The sequence below is a fragment of the Zonotrichia albicollis genome, chromosome 13 (assembly GCF_047830755.1).
Source record: "Zonotrichia albicollis isolate bZonAlb1 chromosome 13, bZonAlb1.hap1, whole genome shotgun sequence".
NCBI lineage: Eukaryota > Metazoa > Chordata > Aves > Passeriformes > Passerellidae > Zonotrichia > Zonotrichia albicollis.
The window spans coordinates 12,122,788-12,148,350 of NC_133831.1; the positions used below are offsets into that span (position 1 = coordinate 12,122,788).

Consider the following 25,563-nt stretch of genomic DNA (forward strand, 5'->3'; position numbering starts at 1 on the left):
ATAATAAATCATTGAGGGGCTTCACCCCAGATTTGCACCAGGACACAAAACACCCCAAATGCCACAAGTGCAGAGCAGCCCCACCTGGCCCTCCTTTATCCTCAGAGAGGATGCATCAAGGAAGCACAAGAACTTTAGGTAAGCACTGAGAGTGTAAATCTCAAGCATTCCAAGATGCTTGAGACACCTTTTTGCGTGGAGTATTGGCTTAAAAGCATCTTTAAATATCAGGAATAAATAAACAGGAGTGCATCAACAAATCCACGCTGCAACACAGTCACCCTAGGACACTCCTTTACTGGGAGAATTCAGTGCTCAGTGTTTTGTAAAGCTTCCAGGCCAGAAAGTAAAACAGTGCTACCCAGAAAATTTAAAATTTAAGTGTGGTTTTGTTTGGGGCTCTAGGGAGGGAGTTTGGGTGGAGGTTGGGGTTGTTAGTTTTTTTTTGGTTGGTGGGATTTGGTTTTGGTTTGGTTTTTTCTTTCTATTGCTTTTATGGGGTTCTGTTGATTGTTTGGTTTTGATTTTTTTTTTAAATAAGTCAATTTTTAAATCCACTTCCATGAAGAGGAAAATTCTGATTCCAATGTTAATTTTCACCAAGAAACACTTGTCCTTTTCTTTTATGGATTTTGGATACAGCCCATCACATTTTGTTAGCCCGATCCATGAATAAATTAATTACAGTCTTCCCAGGAGAAGTAACTAAAACTTAGACAATTTTTATTTATTTAATTTTAATTTGACAGCTGATGAAGCTTCTCCTGCCCCAGGAACACCGTGGATGCCACCCTGGGGAATGCACAGTGCTGCTGACAGCCCCACACAGGGAAAATGAACTGGCCCCTTGTAAGAGCCTTGGTTCCTCAGGGAATCCTTCCCTTGTGCCACCCCTGTGTCCCCCTCCCCAGCGTTGGGAGTGCAGCAGCCGCATTCCCACATTCCCAAATCCCAGACTCACCCATCCCTGGTGCCTTCCCTCAGTTCTCACCTGCACTGACTCAGTGCCTCCACCTTGTGCCTGAAGCACCTGGAAACCAAAACCCCCCAGCGTCACTTGCAGCCCCAGCCCACTCCCTGGGGCACTTCAGCCCCAAAATCCCTTTCCAGCCCCAAAAGGGCAGCTGCAGACCCCAGGCTGGAGCACTGCAGGCCATGGCAGCGCACCAGAACTGCTCCAAGAGCAATCCCACCCCCAGCCTGAGAGCAGCAGAGCAGTTCCACGTTCCCTCTGCTCCATCGTTCCCTCTGCTCCACTGCCTCTGCCCAAGGCTCTCCCCTGCCCTCTCCTGCCCCCAGGAGGCTCCCAGGGACAGCCCCAGCCAGGAATGCCGTGGTGGGAGTTTCACCCCACACACAAAGTGCCTTTGGCAGCTGCCTGGCTTTGTGTTGAGCCCAGGACCCTCCCAAGCCCTGGCAAGGCTCGCTCTCCTCCAGTGGGATCAGGCAGAGAATGGGGAGGGGAAAAGTGAGAAAACTCCTTTGGAGGATAAATACAATTTCATGGGGAAAGCAAAAGCTGTGCACACATGCAAAGCAAAACAAGGAATTAATTCCCATGGGCAGGCAGGTGTTCAGCACCTCCCACATCCCCTGGAAGGGTGACTTGGGAAGACAGACTCCATCACTCCAAACCCCTTCCTCCTTCCCCCTCCATATCCTGATGCCATAGGGCATGGGATGCCCCTGTGGTCAGTTGGGGTCCTCTGTCCTGGCTGTGTCCCCCCAGCCCCTCCCCAGCACGGCAGCACAAGGAGCAGGAAAAGCCTTGGCTCAGCATTAACATCGCTGAATTATCAACACACATCCCAAACAGCCCCACATCAGCCACTGGAAGAAAATTACCCCAGCCCAGGCCATGTTCACAGATGAAGACACAGTTTTAGTACTTTAATATGTCCATTTATTAAACAGGAAGTCCTTCACAAATGATTTTGTACTATATTGATTGGGATAAGTGTTAGAAAACTTCCATTTCTCCTACATACAAAAATACAGACTTTTACCACTATGAAGAATGATCAGAAGAGTACCGTGAAAACCCAGAGAGCTCAAATCTTCCAGTACCAGAAAGAAAAGACATGAAAGACAACTAAATAAAAAAAAATTTACAAAAAGTATTGTGCCCATATACAAAAGACTGGAAAAGAAAAATGACATTTAAAACTGATAAATACACCATTTAAATTATGCTGCAACAGCATGGATTTTAAAACCAAGACTGCTTTGTGTATTGCAAGACTTTACAATTCTTCAGCTTGTGTTTTTTGATTAGCACAGACACCAAAGAAAGAACTGAACAACTGAAAGATGGTTACTGGTGTAGAAACAAGCTACACAAGGAGGTTGTGTTTTCTTGTCGAGTACCTGCCTTTGAGCTTGGTCAGGCATTCCCAGGACTCCTTTCCCAGGCAGGCTGGCAGCTGCAGTGTGCCAGCAGGGAGTTCAGCTGTGGGAACGCAGGAAGGTGCTCCCAGCTGCAGGTACCACCTTGGCTGAAGCAGCTGCTGCAGCCCCAGCTCTGCAGGACAGCGGGAACTCGCCAGGGCTGTGAGCTGGCTCCAGGGGAACGTGCTGCCTGCTGGAACCCCACAGCCCTGGGCAGCTCTGGGTGAGGGGGCACTGCCAGGGCAGGACACAGCTGGGCGCTGCCCTGGCACCACTCAAGAGATGCACCAAGGGTTCTGTAACTCCAGAGTACCAAGGGTATTGCACAGCAGATTTGTGCTCATGAAAAAAGGAAAATTGCATCCCCTTTGCTCAGCCTGAATAGAATTCTAACCTGGTGATTCCATAATTCCTCTGAGCTGTTTGCAATTACAAACCTGTCAATACAGCACCTGTAACCCAGAGAGGTGAAGTCTTTTGGTCAGGCCTGGATGCTCCCTCCTCAGAAGCTGTAACTCATAAATGATGAGCTAGAATTGGAATGTTTGGATTGGGCTGCAGTCGGTCTAAGGGAGCCAGGGTCAGCCCTGAGGACACAGACACCCCACCCTGAGCTTTCCTCACACGGCCCAAGGAGCAGAACCCGGAGCACCAGGAATGTGCCCGGGGGCAGAGCAAAGGAGACACAAGCTGTGGCTGCCCAGGATCAGACCCAGGGCACATGGAGGGAAGGCAGGGACACAGCAGCCACAAACCTGGTGGTGGTGGGAACAAAGCACAGCGAGGCCAGAGCTGTGTCAGTGACTCACATTACAAAAATAGTGTTTGCTGGATTCATAAATTTACATCTCTATTCCTGTGAATGACAAGTGTTAGTACCACACATGGAAGGCACCCTAGGTGAAGCAGTTTTTCGGTATTTGTTTACAATTCTGTGAAAAGACATACAAAGTGTCAACTTCCAAATCAAATTTGAGCATTATCTTGAGAAATAAATACATACTTTACTATTTCATTGTGGGTTCCTGAACCCTTACAAACTTCAACATATACAAATAGTTTCAAAATGACACTAACACAAAAGAGAGTAAGTCTAGACAGATACAATGATTAGCTAAGTCATTCGTCCTATTATGTCATAAATGTTGTGTCTTAAGTATAGAAGTCATTTTAAAATGCAATAAATTGGCCACAATATATATTTCAAAATATTTTCTTACTCCAGGACTGTGATGAATGAGTTAAAGCTGGATGAGCTGTAGTGCTAAGAGACTCTCCCTCCACAAGATCCAACAATAGAAACTGGTAAACATTCAAGATTAAAGTAGAAACAGTAGAAAAATGAAGGTAGCAATTGTTGTAATAAAAGGGTGCTAGCCAGGACCACTTTAACCTGCAGACATCAGGATAGCTGGAACATCACTTAAAATATTCGACAACACAACTTTTGAGATTAAAAGGGTACCAAAAGTGATAAATCAGCCTAGTTAAGGGAGGATGTTTTCTTTCAGACACATGAAGGTTTTAATTAAATAGGTCTATTGAGACATTTGTCCGAAGCAAAACAATACAATACCCTGAAATTTCCTGTGCTCTAGACAATAGCCTGTGCCAGCCAGAAGAGGCAGATGCTCATATTCCATTCTGTTACTCACATCCAGATGTTATTAAAATAGCTGCAGGGACCAGCCCCAATCAAAAAATAAGATACTCTGTAAAACAATCTGGCTATTGCCTTTTAAATGCTCCTGTGTCCTCATTGTGAAGCCATTGAGAAAGTTCCCACAACTTTCCATAAATGCTAACTGACTTTTCAAAGTTTCACCCATGAAGTCCATGGGATACAGATAAAACCTTCATAGTAAACACAAAGCTCTATGTTATAAATATGTCAATCAAGGTAACTATGTATATTGTATATAAAATTAAATATCTTCTGTTTGCCAAGTATAATTTAAAAAGGAATATCTGTGGCTAGTTATAAAAAAATATTTATTAACCCATAGAGATTAAAAGGCAATTTCACTAACTAGTCCATCCAGCACATATGAAAGAGCTGCACTGGGATTCTGGATAGGTTACTTTATCTAATCACATTCCTATGATAAATAGACAACTTTCATTTCTGGGCATATATAAGAACACTTCTGAAAGCTGCATATCCCAAAAGAAAATTAGATTGTGTTGTATACTCTAAATTAAAGGCTACCAAAAATCACAGTGTAAGTAGATTTTTTAAAGATTATTTTTAGCATACAAATGGTTAAATTATAGACAGATTTTTAAAATACAACCCAAAAAAAAAAAAACCCCAAAACAAGGGAACCCTTTCAGGTTGGACAGCACCACTCTGACTAGGTCAAGCAGATCTATCAAGGTGGCCAAGCGGCTGACAGGGAAAATAAAAATTATTCTTGCTTATTTTAGATTTTTGGTCAGGTTTTTTTTCTCTCGTGAAAGAAAACAAGTAGAAATTATTACAACATGACATGAGACAAGAAAATAACAGATACAGAAAGAGGCCTAAGGAAGAGGGAGGAAGAAAGAATTGCATTAATCAAGCCACAGATTGGGTAACAATTTGCTGTGCCTGCACATCCCCAAAAGAGTGGAGAGGTGACCAAATTCATTTAGGGACCTTAAAGCTCACGAAAAGCTGGTGTTTAACTGAGGCAGAACAGTCCAGGGTAGCAGATCCTGTCCCTGCTGTGTGCTCAGCACTCCGTGAACCTCTGGCTCTGCCCTGGTGGGAGGGAAATCACATGGACATGGCCAGAAATTCACAGGGGGACATAAACTGCTACCCAGGGAGGAGTGGGAACCTTTCCCTCCCCTTTCTGGGAGCAGCAATGGAATGCAGAGAGCTGAAACAATGCCAGAGCGTGCCATGAGACCAGAGTGACCAACAAACCCTGGGAAGTGTTTGTCACAACAGTGACAAAGCCAAGCAAAGAGCAGCACAGGCTGCTCCTTTACTGAAATCCCACGTAAAAAACACCTTAAAGTGAAGGGTGAGGAGCTGCTGCCAAGGCACAGATCTGTGCCGATGCTGTGCTCCTGAATGAGTGAGCAGCAGCCTCAGCTCCCTGGGGCCTGTGCCTGTCTCAGAAGGCACAGGGAGGTCACTCTACCCTCCCAGATTCCCACCAGGAATCTCAGAGCAGCCCCAGCATTCCACAGGCCCACAGCAACAACACCCAGCCAGCAGGAAAGGGAAGAGCACCACAGCTGACACCAAGGGACATTGGACACATTCTGATCTTCCTGGCACTGCACAGACCAACAGAGGCTTAGCAAGAATTAAATATTAAAGCATTTGATCCATGAGGCACGAATATTCCAGATGAAAGGAAAAGGGGGAAAGGAGAAGGGATTGGCTTTACTCAGACACGTGAGGGAGCTCCCCTGGGGCTGCCTGCACAGCTCAAGGACGTGGCACCAAGCCCAGCAGAGCAGGACAGGCAAAGGGCTCCTGCAGCACTGACAGCAGCTCCAGGCAGAGCTCCCTGGGTAACACACACTGGATGCCTGCACAGGGCACAATTCAGTCATTTCTACACCCAGAAATACACACAAACTGACCAAAGGGCACCCATCCAAACCCTCACTGTTTCAAGCATCCTGTTCCTACCAACCTCAGCTGTTTGCTTTCATTTTGTTCTATTTACAGTGGGGTTTGAGTCCCTTTATGGAGCTAAACAGCATACTTAAGGACAAAAAGAAATTATCCCTGTGTGCTAGCAATTACAAGCAAGACTAACTGGCTGAGAGAAGCAATTTAATGTCACTTCTCTAAGCAAGTTTAAAAAAAAATTAAACTTTCTACCCTCTTCCTTAAGGGTTTTTTGTGTGACTGCAGTTTAAGTAACAGTCTTAAAGAAGTACTTCTCCAATATACTGTGTAAAATTAACTCAGGGGAAATGGATACATCAAATGATCTTAATATTTCAAATGTAGTTGTCTCTCACAGCTACTTTATTTCCCTTCTATATAATCCAAATAGTAAATAATGTCTCTGCAGAGCTGTAAGTGCTTAAGATTTTTTTAGAAAGTATATACTATACAATACTAAAATCATCTTTGGTCCCAAAAATAAGGAAATTACACATTTACATTTGTTTCACAAAGTGAATCAGAGAGTGTTTTTAAAATTACTGTTCTCTTTTGGATTCCACCTGAGAGCTGTGCTAGGCTCAGGGCACAATGTGAGTAATGAATCCTGGCATTCCCAGCTGCAGGAATAAAGTGTTACTGTAGGAACTGGTGAACCATCAATCACTACAAAAATGCAAATTTTCCTTAACCTCATCAGTAACTCTGAATTTTAATCTTCTTCTCAGCCACTGAGGTGAAATGCACTACAGATGTCAATACACTGAAAATGGAAAGGCATCACCTTTGTCACCTTTTCACTCGTCAAAATAATTCTGTGCTGCTCAATTTGAACACTGCAGCATTAGGTTCACACTTCCACTACCCCAGCTCCCTCCAGCACTATAAAAGCCCAGGCACTTCTGATCTCCTGTTTGGTGTGACTTGGTTTTAGTGGTAAATACCTCACCCACACTGTCCTTAAGGCTCCAGGGCTGCACTCACCTGAGCAGGGCAGCTCCAGCAGGACACACAAACCCAGTCACACACGGCAAACCATCCCAATAATTGCACAGATTTCCATTTTCCTCACACCACAAAGGAGTTCAGTTCTAGAGATCTCCTCCCACACGTACCGTCTTCACTCAGGCACACAAATGCCAAATAATGCAGTGAAGAGATGAAAACACCAAAGAAATAGGAAAATATCAAGAGACATCTTCCTAATAATATTGTGACATTATCTAGCCCATTACTGCTGAATTTGAGTTCTGAGTAGAGAAAATGTAATTCATTCACTGGAAGTACAAGGAAAACTTAAAAAAAAAAAAAACTTCAGCTAAGTAAAACTATTTCTAAACAAATCAATACAATCATATTATTTTCCAATTAGCTAAATTCATTTTTCAAAGAATCCTAAGGGGAAAAAATCTGCAGAAACACCCAGTTAAATAAAAATCAGGTTCACCTACCACCAATTAAGTTTTAATTTTAGAACAACCATCCTTCCAAAAAGAAATATTTACCTTACATGAATCACAACATTGCAACCTTAGAACACTTTAAAAGCACATACATTTTTGCTAGTTCTTGCTTACCCTGGGCTTAGAGGGAAAGCAAGTTCCAGCAAAAACTTCTGGAAATGCTGAACCTTAAAAAAAAAAAAGAAAAAAGGGGGGAAAAAAAAGGAAAAGAAAGCCACAGCTGGAATGTAAGTCTGTAGGATGACAACCCCTTCACTCTCTACTGTGCCCCTTAAGCCCCTTTTCTGCACCCCATCTCCTAAACACATTTATTTTCCCACTTTGGAATGAACACTGGAATGTGTCAGGACAGGAGCAGGCAGCAGCTCCGTGCCCTCGGTGCCCCCGCTCGGCCAGGGCCCTGCCCAGCACCAGCACAACTCCGGCACGGCTTCCAGCAGGCAGGCAGCTGGGCAGAGCTCAGGGCAGGAGCAGACAGACAGACACAGTCTGGGACGGACAGGCCCCGCTGGCTGAGTTATTGCTGAGTGCCCCTGGCTCCTTGGCACGGCTGGGGCTCCATCTCCTCCCTCACAGCCGGGCAGGGCTGCTCCGTCCCCGGGGCAGCTGCAGGAGCAGGGCATCTCCAGAGAGGGAAGGGAGCTCTGTGCACGTAATCCAAAGCAGTGACACACTTCAGAACAGACATATACTATATATTCCGGGAGCTATAATATATGCCCGTGTCTATGCGGAGGCCTTGAGGGGATCTTCCTTTGGAACCACCACCATTTTCTGCCTCCACGACAGCAGCTTCCGGCTCAACACATCTCCGCACGCGTGCAGGGCTGGGCATCCTCGCCAGCCTCGAAGCACCTTTTCCTGCTCAAATCAAGCCAAAGCCTTGTTCCGTGAGGGAGCTGGGCGCTGTTTTTCCCTTGGGGCGGCCCTCAGGCGTCCAGGCGCTGGATCTCGGGCCGGTGCACCACCTCGCGGGACTCGCTGCGGGCGCGCACGTACTCGCTGCTCGGGCGGCTCTGCTGCCGCCGGCCCAGCCGCCAGCGCTGCACCGCCACGGCCGCGTTCACCGCGAACACCAGCGTGGCCAGGAACCCGAACACCTGCGGGGCACACACACACGGGCTGGTGAAAACAACAGCGGCAGCCTCGCAGCAAAGCACTCACAAGCTCACCGCGAACACCAGCGTGGCCCGGAAGCCGAACACCGGCGGGAATACACGCACGGAGCGGGGCGTGGTGAAAACAACAGCGGCAGCCTCGCAGCACAGCCCTCACAAGTTCCGCTTCCCACGTTATTTGCATTGATAAATCATCGTCACCTGGGAAATTACACTTTTTCTTCTCAATGAACTACAGAACCTGCAAAAGCAGCTGAGATCAGTGATCCCAGAAAGCAGAGTTCTCTGACTACCAGCATGAGAATTAAATCCTGCAGTGCAGCTCAAGGTAAAGAACCCCTTTGTAAAGAAACCAGCTCTTCATCCAAAAGCTCATTCATTCCTAGGAGTGCACACAAAAAGTGACAAGTCCAGAGCATCAGCCTCTATGCCTCTGCAGAACTCGTGTGATTTTAAAAACCAGGTTAAAAAGAAAATAAACAAGAAAATAATAAGAGGTAGCCAACTCACACACAAAAGTAATTTGTTTGAACTGACTGTTGTAGATTTAAAACCCTGAAGTGCTGCTACACTCACTCCAAAGAACAAAAAAATCTTCTGTACTGAGCAAGAACTAAGCAAATTATGCATAAGCAGCTTCAACTTCTTACTTTTTTTTTTTTGGCTCTATTGTTTCCATAGGCTTGCACCATAGAGCACCAAAGAAAAGGCACCAAAGAGAAAGGTGAGCTCAACTGTAAAGTGTTCTCTGCAAGTCTTTTTTCTGCTCTTCTTGCCTCATGCCTTCAGACTAAGCTCCAAGGATGTTAGCATTCTTAAAATAACTATCTCACAGCAAACTGTGAAATTAGAAGTTGTGATGGCAAAGGCAACAGGTGTATTCAATCAATGAGTAAAAGTTAATTTTAATACAAGGTAAGAGTCAGATAGAAACAAGTTGAAATTCTTACCACAGCAGCAATTTCTGCTCCAGTTTTATGGTTTAAAGCAGCCAGTACTACAGAGGCAATGAAAAAGAAGAAAGTGCTGAGTCCAGTGTTGACCAGATCCTAAAAAAACAAATTCAGTAGCATTATTAAATGATGATTGTTTGCCTTATCAGAAGCGATGACACAGAAGGTTGGAACACGAAGCGCAGTTGCTCTGGTGGCCCAGGTGTGCCAGGGAGGCAGAGGCTGTGCCCCAGGGGCTGCAGTGCCAGGGCCCCCGAGCCCCTGCAGCCCTGGCACATCCCCTGGGGGCTGGCAGAGGGCACAGCTGGCAGCGCAGGGCTCGCCCTGAGCCAGCCTGGCATGCGCTGCTCACACCCAGCACAGCCCACACGCCGGTAGCAGCCTTCCCATTCCTCCTGCACGGAACAATCTGCACCTCCTGTGCCACTGCTGGCAGTAACAGCTGCCAGCAGGGTAACAACAGAGGGGTTTTACCTATTTATTGCATAAAACTGGCATTTCACACAGACATTTTACAACATACACACTGCAGCATGCTCAGGGAAAACTGCTTTGCTCCAAGCAAAGGAAAACAACTTGCTCCACACAATTCCTGTCTCTGGTGTTCAGATGGTGATGCTGCCCTGCCTCACCTCAAACAGGGTCATTCACATGTCACTGGAACCAAAGGAGGAATTCTGAATGGCAGGTGTTTGCACAAGAGTGATTACATCAATACAAGACTAACTGATCAGGCTCGAGGGAAAAAATACCCGAAGGTGTAAATAAGAGAAGGAACAAAGTTCAGATTTGTTCAGGACAAGGTGCTCAGTGTGTTATCAGCACACCTTTCACATCTGATGTGTGTGGACCCTGCACTGTCTGCACGCTCCCACTAAACTGGGGGACACCATTTCCAAACCACAAAGCCACCACGAATGAACAGGTGAGACAAGGATGGAGGAATCAAGAAATTCAACACAAACATCAAATCTGTGAGAAGTGAATACTACCACAGACAGAAGGGATTGACAGAAAACCTTCAATTCAAGATTGTTGTGCTACTTATAGCCTTGAGGTAAAGAAAAAAAAAAACAACCCACACAAAACCAAAAAAAAAAAAAACCACAAAACCACAGTGAACATGACAACTCCCACCATATAAAAGCAATCACGACAATTAGAATTTTAGGACAATTTGTTCTACTTGACTCTCTTCTCCCACATGCAAGGCAGGCTCACTTCCTGTTACAGCTCCTTCACTTTTTCCATTTTTTAAATAATTATTTTATTATTTTCCCAAAGGGCATCTTGTGAAGTGCAATGAGAAGTCAGGCTCAGAAGATTTAAGACGTAACTCTGAAGTGACTCCTGTGGGTGTGAGTGCCCAGCTGCGCTCCAGTTCCACAGCACAAGGAGTTTTTGGAGGGAACAGTTTTGTCCAGCCTGCCCACCCATCTCCTGTCCCAGCCACAGGCACAGAATGCTGCAGACACACAGGGCAGGAATGGAAGGTTCTGGCACTGTGCTACTCACATAACACAATCTATTTTGAGTATATATATATATATATATATATATATATACACATAACACACTCTATCACTCTATTTTGAGGGCACTGACTCAGCACAGCTGGGTATCAGCACTGAGTGTCCAGACTGCACCTGAGCCTCATCTCCAACAGGGACCTTCCCAAGGACCAGAGAGGTTCCCATGGCTCACGGCCACACTCACATCCAGGTGTCACGAGCCCAGTAAGACCCAAACTCTAATCAAATAGTAAAGAAACAAAAGCAAATTGTGGGTCTTAAAAATTCCTACCAATTTTTCACCTGCCTGTGTACTGAGATATTATTGTTTTACCCCTGCTCAAGCTCACTGAGGTAGATGCTACCTGAGACCTAGGACATCAAACAAACCCAAATTCTATTAACTAGGTATTGCAGTTTTTATTCTATAACTTTTTCTTTGCAAGATGAAATTTAAACTTTACATAAAGAGCAGTATTATAAAATCAATGGCAGACAGAGTTTCTCCAAGCGTGGCCCTGTGCAGCTCTGAGTTGACACCTCAGCTGTGCTCCTGCAGCTGCCACCAAGAATGGGGAAACTAATACTGAGGAGAGGACAGCCCTTGGATAATTAAAAAAACAGAAATTAATTCAACTCAAGGTCAAGTTGTGTATTTTACTACCAGAGTACATCTGGCATCTGCAGGAGGGAGCTGCAGAACAGAGACAAATCCCAGAAGAAATAATTCAGAAGAACTTGGTAATTACTGCAGGCAGGCATCTCAAGAGGTGCTGCCATGACCAAAAATAGGGACAAAAATCACTTTTGCATTCCTTTGGACTTATGGACACGAAAGGTGGTAATCTTACTTTTGCCAGGGACACTGCACCCTGTTCCAGTATCCACATTTTTAAAAGAATGTTGAAAAATTGGACAAGATACAGAGAAGAGCCTCAGAAGTTATTGAAAGGAGGAGAAAATTTCTCACAGTATGAATCAAAAGAACCTAAACTGCTTTGAATATTAAAAAGGTTGAGCTGTGTGCACTAAGACTCCAGTGTTCAAACAATTAAAAACACTGGTTGTTTTAAAAGCTTAACATCAGACAGCCTGCAAAACTGACAGCAAAACAAAACCAACAGCTTCCAAGTTAAGGCAGAAGCCATATTCAAAATGAAGCTAATTTTAAATGTAGGAGGCCTAAGCATCAGAACAAACAGCCAAAGATGTATTTAATATTCTATCCTTTCACTTCATACAATCCAGGTTATGCTTTTTCAGACACACACACACATTTTGTGCTTGGCACATGATGGTCTGTGATTTCTGGGGTCAGATGTACTCATTAATTAATCCTGCTGACCTCTGAGGTTCAGAATTGTCACCTTGGGGACCCTTCCAAAGGAGCTCAGTGTAAGCAAGAGGGCCAACATGACACATTGATCACCTAGCTCCATGCTACACATGGACCTGCAAAATGTAAAATCCTGCTGAAATGAAACTGCTGATGCCTTTTCTAATGGACTTTGATGTAAGTACAGCAGCAACCTGTCATCACTGGCATTTTATTCTAATTTAATTTTTACAAAGAATATCGAATTCTACACAGAGAATTCAACAATTTAAATCTAAAGAAGTGATTCTATCTTGAAGCTCCAATTTATTCATCTTTGCAACTCCATTTTCCCCGTTTAGGTCAAACCCTTCTAATGCAATTACAACTGATTCACATTCATATAATGAGGCTGGGTTTTGAAAAAAGCTAAAATGAAAATTATTTTCTATCCCCAGAGTAGACTTTGGAGCGTTAGGAGCAATGACAGCAGTAACACTGTCACATATACATGTAATGGTAACATCACAAATGCAAATAGCAATGGAGGGCCTTAATCCAAAATATGGGAGCTACTACTTAGAGCAGAAAGATAAGAAAAGCAAAAAAACCTCAGCAGTTTGGGGTGAAGTAAGAGGAGAAATAAAAGAAAACAAGCTACAGCAAGAAGCAGAGGACACTCCCTAAAATACTGCAAGTTTTTTCCACGTAAGAGAAAATGAATAATCGTGACAATAGGAAGAATAAACTAATTGGAAAAACATGAGCTGCTTCAAATCTGTCCATGATGGAGCTGAAGCTCTTGCTATTATATTTATAGACAAAGTAAAACCACATCACAGAGGTAGAAGAATTTCTGCTGAAATTACAGCAACCTCATGAGACAGAGTGCTGTGCCATAAAATCCTGTGCAGAGCTGCCATCCACAACAGAATCAAATCTCTGAGCTGCATCAAACCCACTCCAGGCTGCTGCTGCTTCCTTTCCAAAATAATTCAAGTGAACAAATGACTCCTGGTCACTTGCTAGTTTATCTGCAAGGATTCTGCTCAGTCCCAGTGGTCCTGCCAGTCCAGCTGAGAGTTTCCAAGGCCATGGATTTGCTCTCTGTCCCACTCAGGGCAGGACAAGGCAGAGGAGATGTTGTAACTCATGGATGAAGATGGGCTTATGCCAAGAAAAATATCTAGGAATCATTCAATCAAAATTCCTGCCCTGCCTTTAATATCCAGTACATCATCCTGCACAAGTGCCCAGGTACTGTTCAAAAGGCAAACTCTGCCATATTGCAGCTGAAACTTTTGTAAACAGAGATATCACATTTAAACTGGTGCCTGCTCTTGTCATTTGCTTTCTGAAATCCAGAAGTTTACATCCTGATGGAGATTAAAGTGGCTAAACTGATGTACTCTGGAAGCAAAGCCTGCACATTTCAACAACCTGACAGAAGTCAGTGCCAGAATCAGACACCTGATTTATCTTCCATAGAAGACAGAGCTCAAAGTAACATTTCCTTTTAGTTTTGTTTAGGCTTGCTGGTTTGTTTGTCAGGGGAAGGGAGGGGGAGTGTGGTTATTAATATTTTTTAATTATTAATTTTTTTTTTTACAATTACCTTAATTTTTCCTCCAACCAGTGCTTTATTTGCAAGGTTTGGGAACATCTTCCCTTGCTTCCATATGAAGTTGTCAAGTTGAAGGTTACAAACACACCAGTCAGTCCTGTAAACCGAGCACCTCTGGTCAAACTCCCAGAATTTTGTTCTGTTATTAAACACTGTTTGAGTATTTTGCACTACAATTAAAAATGGAAACATGGTTCATCAAGCAAAACTAAGTGCTAGGTAGAAAGAACCAAATGAACCCTATGAGCATTAATTGCCATGTCTTTTTTTCCTTGTATATTTAGAGTTACCTAGGTAAACACAAGATACACATAAGCACTGCTTCCCCAATAGAAGAGCCCATGAATATAAATTTCAGAAAGTTACTGTCACAAAGCAACAGACCACACCTGCAATAACTACCAAAATACATGATGTTTCTTGTATTTAAAACTAGAGACTGCATTTATTACAGAGTAACATTTACACCATGCACCAAACCAGAACAGTCCATGAAGCACCGAGAGAAAATGAATTCTTGCAATTGTTGTTAAACACATAAAATGTTCATTTTTAACCTTAACAGGTACTGCTGTTTTGAGAGCAGTAAGTATAAGGGTCAAGGATGACTGATTTAATTTTTCATTCAACAGCTAAGGAAAGCAAAATGGTTTTTTCAAAACAGAAGGGAAAAAATAAATTTAAAATATAAATAAAATTCAAGATGGTCCTGTGAAGGACTTTTGAGCTATGGCTTTGTTATTACACTGTGCAGAGGCAAGGCAGCACAGGACAGTTTTGTCACATGAAATTTTCTGCCAACTCCTTCAAGTGTCAGCTGCTGTGCTACAGAAGGTTTCACTGCTGCAGAAACAGAAAGCACGCAGCTCTGCAGAGATGATGAAATCAGTGTTCAGGCAGCACAGAACTCCCAGCTGCCCTGTGTGTTCTAACACACACACCTGGGTCCCTCTTTGCTCCCTGGGGCTGAGTCCAGTGCAGCTCTGATTTTGTGCTGTGCTCAGCTCTGTGCCTCACTTCTGAGCTGGAAAACTGCAGCCAGAACTGGACTCCCAAAAATACACTCCATAATGCCAGTGAGTGCTCCAAGAAAATAATTTAAAGCAAAAAATCAATGGTCAAAATGTCTTGGAAGATTTTTTTCCCTACACACTGACCAACAGCTCATTCTACAGGCTGATCATGCAATGATTCACATTGGCACTCAGGTAAACAGGTTTCCCTTGTCACACAAACTTCCATCCGAGGGACACTGCCACATTCCAGTGTTCCCTGGCACCACTGAGGCGTCTCCCTGAGCACGAGAGAGGATCCCAGTCCCAGTCCCAGCCCAGGGAGCAGATCCCAGTGCAGGATCCCAGTTCCAGTCCCAGGAGCAGATCCCAGGGCAGGATCCCAGTCCCAGGGCAGGATCCCAGTTCCAGCCCCAGGAGCAGATCCCAGTGCAGGATCCCAGTTCCAGCCCCAGGAGCAGATCCTAGGGCAGGATCCCAGTCCCAGTCCCAGTGCAGGATCCCAGTGCAGGATCCCAGTTCCAGCCCCAGGAGCAGATCCCAGGGCAGGATCCCAGTCCCAGTTCCAGGAGCAGATCCCAGTGCAGGATCCCAGTTCCAGGAGCAGATCCCAGGGCAGGATCCCAGCCCAGCCCCAGGACCCCAGCACCTTTCCTGCTCCTGCAGGCTGCCAGCTCACACTCACCTGTTGTGGTGTGTTGCAATGTCCTGTTTTAAACTTCCGAGTCCCTTCCCAGGTGTGCCTATGCCTCTCTCCCTGCCCCCTCGCCCCCTTCCTGAGTGTGCCCTGTCAATCAGGCTAACATACCAGCAAGGCGTCGTGTGATTCGTCGATTTCAAAGGATGCTTCTCAGGCCTGGGGGTCATTGGCCTGTCTAAGTGTCATCCTCCCTTGAGACCCTGCCCCCTTCACCTGGTTGGTAACTCACCTGTCCCCTCCCCTTCCCCTGTCCCCGAGCTTATAAAGTTAATGAGACCATGCGGCCGGTATTCTGTTAGCAGCAGTGGCCCAGTGCAGACCTCTGTACCAATGGAATAAACATCTGGCAACCTTCTAGCAGAATCCACTCTCTTTATCTCCACCATCGCCAGAAGCTCTCTCCTGAGGAGAACGGAGTCCTGTCTTGTGCCCCGCTGCACTCTGCCGCCAGCCAAGGTATCTCTGGGGTAAAACACCGCAGTGCTGCCTGTGGCCCAGCAGCGAAGGTCAGAATTGGCCTAGGCACCATCTAACTGGTTATATTGGGATACATATTCCAATATACTCACCCTTTGGATACCAGACCCTCAGATCTCCCTGTACATCACATGAGATGCAAATCATGAATTTTAGAAAAAAGAAAAAGATAATTTAGGCAAAGACTAAACCATAGCAGAATTCATTAGCTCTCTCTGAGAGCAACATGCCTAAGCTCCTGGTGGAGCAGGAGCTGCTGTGCTCCCCATTCCCCTGGGCCACTCCTGTCTCCCTGCAGAATGGGCTCCCTCTGAGCTCTGAGGCACAAAGGAAATGGAAATTTCCACTGACAGGTTCCCCAGCTTTTGCATTTTTGCATATTATTGATAGTGCTGCACAACACAGACAAGGGGCTGTTCTTTCATCTTGCAGGAACAAACCAGCCTCTCTCCAACACACCCAGACAAGGCTCTTTTCTGCCCTCACCAACTCCCTGTTTCTTGCATGTTTACCTCAGGAAAATATGAAAATTACTGGAAAGTCTCTAATTAGTATCTAAACAAATATCTTTTCCCCAAATGGCTAAAAAGATACATCTTTTAAAAATTTAGCACCTTTGCATATCTGTTAGATCCTAGTCCACGCTCATCCACATTTCATTCCAGCCAGGGACAAGGGAGATCTGCCAATATCCACAACACATTGGAAAGAATTCTAAATTTAATAGACTTTTAAAGGAAACAATCCTGTGTTGGACAATAGGAGTTGATGGCCAGGGATTTTCTAATACATAGGATCATTTGAAAGCAAATGTTTGCAATGGTTCCTAGGAAAAAGTGGTATTTTAAAGATTTTTTCCTAAATTTAAGTCAGCTGAATTCCTTCAAGCACTGCAACAGCCTCTTCTTCTCACACAGCTTCTAAAAGCAAGGCCTGAGACTTTCCGTAAGGGAAATATGCATTATAAAGTCATATATATTTTTAAAAGCATCTATCTTGATGAATTTATACATAAGCAGGAGTGACTTCCTCCTAAGGCACCCAGGGATGTGAAGGACTGTTGTTCAGAAAGCAACTCCTGTAGTAACTCTGTCATATACAGAGGCTGCAAAAGTATAAAAATAACCATCAAAACACAGGGAAGTAATAAATATTGAAAGAGAGTGTTCTCATTGCTCCAGTACCACTGAGGCAGGGGCTGCAGAGCCTGACCACTGCTCAAAAACTGACACACCTTTATAAAATAAACAAAGAAACCCCAAAGTACAACTGATTGGATTTTTAACCCCAGCCCCTTCCCCAAAACATCTCCCAACAGGTGCTATGCAGGCACAATTGATGCCACCACAAGGGGATCACTTCAGGCACACAACACCTCATCTATCCACCAAGCACTCCTAGGAGGAGTTCATCAACAGGAGGAGTTCCTCAGCAGCCCCAGGGTAGAAAGAATCACCTAATTCCATGTTCCAGTCTCAATTTAACCAAATCATTTAGGCTGAGAAACTAAGCAAACTGCGACATTAATGCATTACATTTTAAATTTATTTTTTTAAATCACACAGAAGCCTAAAAACCTCTGGGACTCTGACAGTACTTGCAAAATTACTGTTATAACATAGAACACTGGCACAACTGTATCTGTACTGTCCAAAGAAGTTGGTATAAATATTGCCCTTGAAGCTGACAGATCTTTTCCTAGAGTGACTTAACATGCTGATTTTGTGACTGTGTTTATGCAACCCAGTCTGAAAGTTTAACTCAGAATACAGCATGAAAATAGAGACATGTACAAAAGGAATGTGCACCACCAGCAGTTCTCTTCCTAAAACTCCTCATATCTGAGAACATGTTAAGCATTGCTAGTCAATGTTTAATAGTCAGGTGTGTAGGCAATACAAAACACCCAATTTTCACAGAAAACACTTAATTTATACACTACTGCCCAATGATTGTATTAGTCAATGTAAGAAAATATATGTAGCAAATTTGTCCTAATATAAAAAACCCCAGGTTAAGAGAGAACAACACGCTGCTGTAAATCAGCATCTGTCAAAGTTAAATAACTACAGGCTGCATTTTTATCCATTTCACCCACACAGCCTAACTGCTGGCATTAGCAGAAGTTTGTCCTCCCAAAGACAATCTCCCAGAACACGATTTTAGTTCTATCAGTATAGTTGAATCTTGCCACATTTCTCAGCTCATTCTGCTGTTAGCATTCCAAATAAATATAAGTAAAATGTATACTTTACCCAGCATAAAGAACACTCACACAATACTAAACAACAGGAGAAAGCAAAGCCCAAAGACCAAACTTAAACCAGATTTGCAGCTATTTTTAACCCAGTGAGGATTCAAATGAACTTACAGTGAGATTCCAGTTGATCTGGGGTATTCTCGTGTGAAGGCTGAGACTGAACAAAACCAGGAGAGCGCCGGTGACCACGAGAGCACTGCAGCTGACGAACTCAAAGAAATAAAGGCCCTCGCAGGGGGAGCATTCCATGATGGTCTCTATGCAGATGAACGCCGTCAGCGCCAAAAGCTGCGAAGAAAAACAAGCGGGGAGAAAAAAAATAAATAGATTTGCACATTTTGAAAGTAGCCACAAGTATTCCTGACATTTCCATTGGGAACACGATCGGTTTATGCTCAGGAATGTGTGATTTCAGTTTACAGCAGGGCACTGTGCAGGGAGCAAAAACAAAAGCAAAGTAATGTATGAATTTCTGGATTTGTCCCATTCAACAAAGAACACCTGGGCACTTTTACAAGGACTCTAACATCAAAATGACCCAGACACCCAAAAAGCATGAAACCCTTGCAGGCCACTGGCTTAACATGCAAACAGCACCTCAAACATTTTATTACATGTTTTACTCATGATACACTATTCCAAAACTAGAAGATGGAATGCATTTGTCAACCTCAAACACAATTACAGAGTATTAATGTTGTGAGATTTTGAAAGACATGTCAATAAAGATTATTACTTAGAATTCACTACCAATTGAGATCTAAATCAATTCAACATAGAACAGGTTCAGGATTTCTACCAGTCTCCAAAAATGCCTGCCTTTTTCACATTTATCATCATCAGTACGCTATATTTCATATAAAACATATTTTATCATTCCTTTATAGCACAATAAAACAAGCAGCTTAGAGATGAAGGAAAATCCCCTGGCGCTGCAGTCACAAACATGGAACTGGGATAATGACAGGTCACTCTAAATTCAGAGGATGAATTAACACATGTGCACTCTGATTTCAACAAAAGTTGAATTCACCATTTAGGATAAAACCCTAACACTCGCTCTACTTGAAAATAAAGTATGCCCAGTGGATAAAACTAAAATATATCCCCCCAGAGGCCAGTACCAGGCAGCAGGGACAGCAGGGGCACACCATGGGCACAGCTCTCACCACACCTGATGCAACTGCATGGATGGTTTGGGGGATTTTTGTTGTTTTGGTGGGGTTTCTGCATTTTCCAGGACAAGCAAGGAAGGCCTTAAGAATGCTTTGCTTTGGTTTGCAGGACAACCACCCCCATCCACCCACTGACATTTTTTAGAAAGAATTCTCTTCTTGCTGTGCCACAAAATTCTATCGAGGCTGCGGTAAGCACTTCAATCTGAGGATGAGGAACGAAGGGAGATTCTTTCCTCAGAGCCAAATACTCAACAATCTGAATGTGTTGCACAAACATAGGTTTAGAATTGACAGAAGCCAGGATAAAAACCAATTTCTGCTACATCCTCCTTTGCCAATTTCAGTGTTTTGCAAATACGCTTCCTTCAACACTCTTTATGCTTCATCCATTGGGTTGTCTTTGCCTCCCACAACAAAACTTGCAAAATGAAGAAAGAGGATTTTGAAAGAAGTAACCAAGAAAGCATTTTTGCCACTAACATGAGCAGTAATTCTAAGAAAAGGACAATACTCTTCATGCTCATCTGCCACATACTTCAGAATACAGCAGAAAATGTAAATTTAAAACCAGATTAAAATTCAACCAAACTACTTTAATAAAAGAAACCTCACACTTGGTTGGAAAGCCTCTCACAGTTCACTTAGCACATGTTCATTAAAGACAGCAGATGCCACACTAATTTTTGTCAGCTAACAGAGCAGGCCAATTCACATCAAACAAATTCTCAATGGATACTCAGTGATTAAACACTTCAGATTTTATCTTTGACGCTGAATAGCTTCAGAAAGAAAGATCATGTGTGAAATGGAATAGTCAGAATCAAAGCAGAATCAAAGTCAAGCTATGATTTCAGCAATGACACACATACCAAAGAAATTACTGTCCAGACACAACCTCATTTTAAAGTATTCGCTTGTCATGAAGTTCATCTTCTCTGTAAACACAAACCTCAAAACTGAAGATGACACTGAATGCAATTTAAAAAAAGCTTTAAAATTTAAAAAAAGGCTTTAAAAACCAATCTTTGCTCTTTCAAGAAGGATCAACATCACACATTAATGCTAAATGTTAGCCAGCAAAATTTCTACTTCTAGATTCTCCAATATAATAAAGTTTCTATTTTTCTTGACACTATTTTTAATATATTATGACACTTGTTTTCTTTTAAAAGGTATGGTTCTGCAATACTCTTTAGAAATATTGCAGTACAAGCCCCAAATATGAGGTTCATTTTCTCAAAACATGAACAACTCTGAATTGTGCCACCAACATTAGGCTGAAGGAGCCAAAATCTCTGGCACATAAGGTGCTGCACAGGGCACCAATTCTGGTGTTGCTGATAAACTTTGACACTGACTCTTCTCCACACCAGGCAGCATTGCTTCCTCAAGGCCAACACATCCTTCCTGGCTTGCAAAGCTCAAAAGAGACCAAAGAGTTTCCTGCAAGCAGCATTAGAAATTAATGATGTACTGAAGAGGCACTTGGAGCAATGAACTCAAATAATCCTGTGTTATTTACATATTCCCAAGCCCAGAATTAATAAACTCCAGAGCAACTCTATATTTAGATTTCATTTTATCCCTTAAGAAACTATAAAATACATTTACCTGTGACACACTCTTATAAGGAAAAAACTCTTAGCTGTGTACACTTAGGTGTGACTCAACCCAAAGCATTTCAAATGCAAGTAAAGATTTGCCATCAGTTTAGGAAATTCAGCAGCAGCAGTGGCCTGGGGTGTGCAGCCCAATCTACTGATAAATCTACTGGGAGAAAACCTCAGCTGCCTCCCTGTCTGATGGAGGGAGACAAGAAAAGGACAACAGCCCCATACAAAATGTTTATTTCTATCTCTTTGGTCCTTTAAACAGATTACAACTAGATCTGTTAGCATTTTTCTTGCAATAAAAATATCTGCTCCCCTTCTCAAAGTCTGTCCATGCTGCCAGTGCTACAGACACTCCCTCCTGCCACTCCTTCCTCACAGCTAAGCCACGGCAAAACATGAAATCCACATTAATCACTTCATCAGAAACTTCCTTTTTTCTAATCACAATAGAAATCTCGATCCTCAATACAAAATATATTCTCTTTAAAACATCAGAATAATCTTGTCCTCCTACACATTTATAAACTTGCCAGAAGCATCCTCCCAGCTTGTAGTTGCACGTTATATGAAACTCCAATAAAACATACTTACTATCACTTTCACTGCCATTCATCCAGAGAGGAATCTAACTTTGTTTTCAATAAAACTGCTCAGAACACAAGAAACGAAAGTGAAATACACAAGGTTGATTCCACAGCCCCATGACTTAGAGATCTCAAAAGTGTTGCGCAAACGCTGACACACGAACCAAAGCTGCTTCTCAAGGGCCAGGGCTCATCCAGTGAGAGGGTTCATTAAAAAATCCCAGCCATGTGCTAACATTCATTATCACAGTGGTTTGTAATTGATGAAATCAGTACCTTGTGAGGCAGTGTAGACAAATGGGGTTGTGAATTACCCAGGCTGGCAGGGCTGTGGGGCACAGTGAGCCCCTGGCTCTGCCACAGCCCACAGGAGATCAAACTGCTGCCTTGCACACACCATGACATTTGTCCAAGACAGGAGGCAACCCCCACTTTCAAATCACACGTCTTTTCATAGTTTAGGGTGATGAGATTTGACGTGTTTTTCCACAAGCAGAAGTTTCAAGGCTGGTTTACCAGGGAAAAATGAGAAGTTGAATGTGGTGGAAATCTCCTCTTATATGAATTACTGCTCTCCCCCACAAATAACACAGCTACAGCTTTCTTGGGCCAAGGCAGGAGAGAAAGTTTTCTCTGATGGACAAAACAAACCTTTCCATCTGTTTTTTCTCTGCACCGAGTACTTTGAGAGTTTTCTATTCCCTTCTAATTCCTCCAACACCCTAACATTTGTACAGCCTTCTTTTACTACTAATCCTTGTCCTTTTTTAGCAGTCACTTTTGGTTTCTCTTCCACTTCCACTCTTGGAGTGTGTACAGTGAATATTGCATTAAAACTTTGTCACAACAGAACCATCTGCTAATGCTGGATGCTCAGGTCCATGCAGAGCTATCCCAGCTGCAGTAAAACACCTTTCCCTGTAAGGATCTGGTGTGCAAAGCAGCTCAGCAGGAATGAGCTGTGCTCGGGTGAGCAGAGCTGTGCTGTGACAGAGCATCCCTGCCCTGCATCCCCTCTGCCACCACCACAGCCCACAGGCAGGAGGGAAGAGCCCCAGGCAGAGGGTTAAACAGCATCTGTGCTCCCCAATGATGCCATTCTGTGCTTTCAGCCCTGAATAAAGTGCCAGGTGTTACTGGTGGGGCGATTCCTGCACTGAGCCCCCAGAGCAGCTCCAGGAGCCACCACAATTCAGGGCCACCAATTCCTGAGGGAGCCTCTGCTCCCGGATGCAGTGTCCTTGGAGTCAGCCACGCCAGCCTCCACCATCACAGCAACTCATCCCAACTTTCCTGCAAAAGGAGAAGGGCCCTTCATGAAGAAATCATCTGCCCCAGGGCTATGGAAATGGCTCACATTTACATCACTTTCCAGATCAGACGTCAAACACTCTCTTTCCCAAAAGGAGAAGACCTGCTGTGACAGGTACCAGCGCTGCAAAAGAACTTTTAGGAGGTTGCTAATGGTTTATTTTCCTGTCAGAATATGTTGTGCTATATTTTTGAGGAAAATAATCAAAGAACTTTGCACAAAAAATAAAAAAAGACAGTTCTGCAATGAAAACAAAGTAAAAAATGAGTTTTCCTGTTTATCTAAAACACTACCACAGAAAGCCTTATTGTGTGGTTAAATGACATAATTACGCATGATTTCCAAAAAACCACAAAATGGTCAGCATTTTTTCTGCCTGAAAAATACCCACAGAATTTCAGAAAGAATGTCACACTAGCAAGACATTTTTACATCCAGACTGTTTAAATTAATGGTACAGCAGAATTCACATGCACAAAATAGGGAGGAATATATTGCTTTTACACCGCTTAAAGCATCTGAAGACTTTGAACTTTCTGGAATTAAAATCTAGATTTATTGTTCTCATTTCCTTGGCCCAGCAGCCCCAACTTTATGCATGAAACGAAGTGGGTCTCATTCCTTGCAAAGCACATGCATTTCCCACATCTGAAACAGCTGGCACAGATATGAATATTTGGGATCATATGGCTCAAACGCAGTCCTGCTCCTCCAGCAGGAAACCATCTTTCACCCTAAGCAAAAAATGACTGATTTCCCTCCTGCTCCTGCTCTGCATCCTCAAGGCTCCATGAAAAGTGTTATTAACTCTGGAAAGAGGCTTCAAGGGGCCTTAAATCACAAAGGAGCATTAAAATTTCCCTGCAAGACAGAAAGTTTAGGAGAACAACACTTACCAGAAAGGGAAGCTTAAACACCACCAGTGATTCAGCACCCTGGGTAAACTAAATAAATTGTGATCTAATGGCACAAACAATCAAACCAACCCAGAGAAATTCAGCCAGGCCTCCCAAGTCACCTCTGATCTGGTTTTGCTGGTGATGGTAGAAATAAAAGCAGAAAATAGGAGTTTCAGATCATCATTGCACCTCCAGTGTTTTACACAGAGCTGCAAAGTTTTCATTATTTCTTAGTTCGCTTTTGGCTGTAATGTGGCAAAACTCCAGTGCAATAAATTTGTGGAATCTTTACTGAATCAGCTGATCTTCAGCCACCTCCAGCAGTTTTCTATAACCCTGAGATTCAGCTACTGCAGGCTTCCCCTTCTCAGTGCAGGCAGAGAACCAATTCCAAATACAGAACATATTGTTGAGACCTGAAACATTTTGATGGTGTAGTAGGAGAAAGGGTCATATTTAAGAGTGAGGGTAATCAACACCCAAAATCAACAACAGAATGATGGTTTTCCCAAAGCATTTGTGACATCAAAACTAAGGCTTATTCTAAAAAAAATGAATTGAACTACAGTGAACAGAAGAAATTCTCAACTGGCTAAACCAGAAATGCATCAATTCTTAAAGTGAACTTAATCATAGAATCTAGAACAAAAAAAAAGCTACAGACATGATGTGGTGACTTATTTCCTGCTAACTGCATTAGTACAGAGTTTTGTTATTGCTTGGACACACTTATACAACAAACATTCTTATCTGCTAGATAAATGCAAAACCAATTCCAGCTCAAGTACCATTAAACACACAGCAGGTTTTGACAGATAAAACAAATATAGTTCTTCCTAAGAAAACAAAAACAATGAACCCCCCCAAAGTCTGATTTAGATGTATTTTAGGTTTTATCCAACAAGCAGTTGACCAAACAAACCACTGAACAGCATCTGAAGCCAAGGCACACTGCAAGAGGTTGTTTTAGGCACGTGACATTTCCCCACTGAAATCTGAATGAGATTCCAACAAACCTTCCAGATTAGACAAAAATTAATGTAGTGCCACCTGTCCCATAAACAACAGCCCCTCAATAGTTTTTTAGCAACCCCACCCTACAGGAAGGTTCATTTGAAGACCATAGGGAGAACCATGCTTTAAACAAAGCCAAACATAACTGGTTTCTCCCACCAATTCCTCTCCACAGGAACCTGTGCCTCCAGTACCCAGAAACTATAGTTCTTGTGCAGCACAAAGCAAAATATTTTCATAAGCAACAGGTCCTTCAAGACAATCATGAACAAAATCCCAACACAGTCTCACATTTTTAACTTTCCCATTCATATTCTGCATGAATCACTTAATTCCTGAACAACCCAGCGAAGTGAACAACTCATAAATGGAAAGGTTTATTTTGTATTTACAGTACATGAATTGTGCCAATTGCTGCAGTGAGTGTCATCAAATGGAGAAACTAAAGGTTTCCTATTAGTCCCATTTGCTGCTATGGTCCTACTCATGCAGGCTTTACCACAATAGTAACACAAAATAAAAACTGGC

General features: G+C 43.2%; 1 protein-coding gene across 1 annotated transcript in view; it reads right to left on the reverse strand.

The window, feature by feature from the left end:
* Nucleotides 1-1,880: 1,880 nt before the first annotated feature.
* Nucleotides 1,881-25,563, reverse strand: part of CMTM4 (CKLF like MARVEL transmembrane domain containing 4) — a 33,022-nt gene continuing 9,339 nt past the window's right edge. Inside the window, exons 2-4 of the mRNA XM_005495492.4 lie at nucleotides 18,547-18,723; nucleotides 9,533-9,631; nucleotides 1,881-8,564 (exon numbers count right to left, since the gene is read on the reverse strand). Coding sequence (XP_005495549.2) covers nucleotides 8,394-8,564; nucleotides 9,533-9,631; nucleotides 18,547-18,723 — 447 coding nt within the window. The 3' untranslated portion in view covers nucleotides 1,881-8,393. The remainder of the gene's footprint in view (nucleotides 8,565-9,532; nucleotides 9,632-18,546; nucleotides 18,724-25,563) is intronic.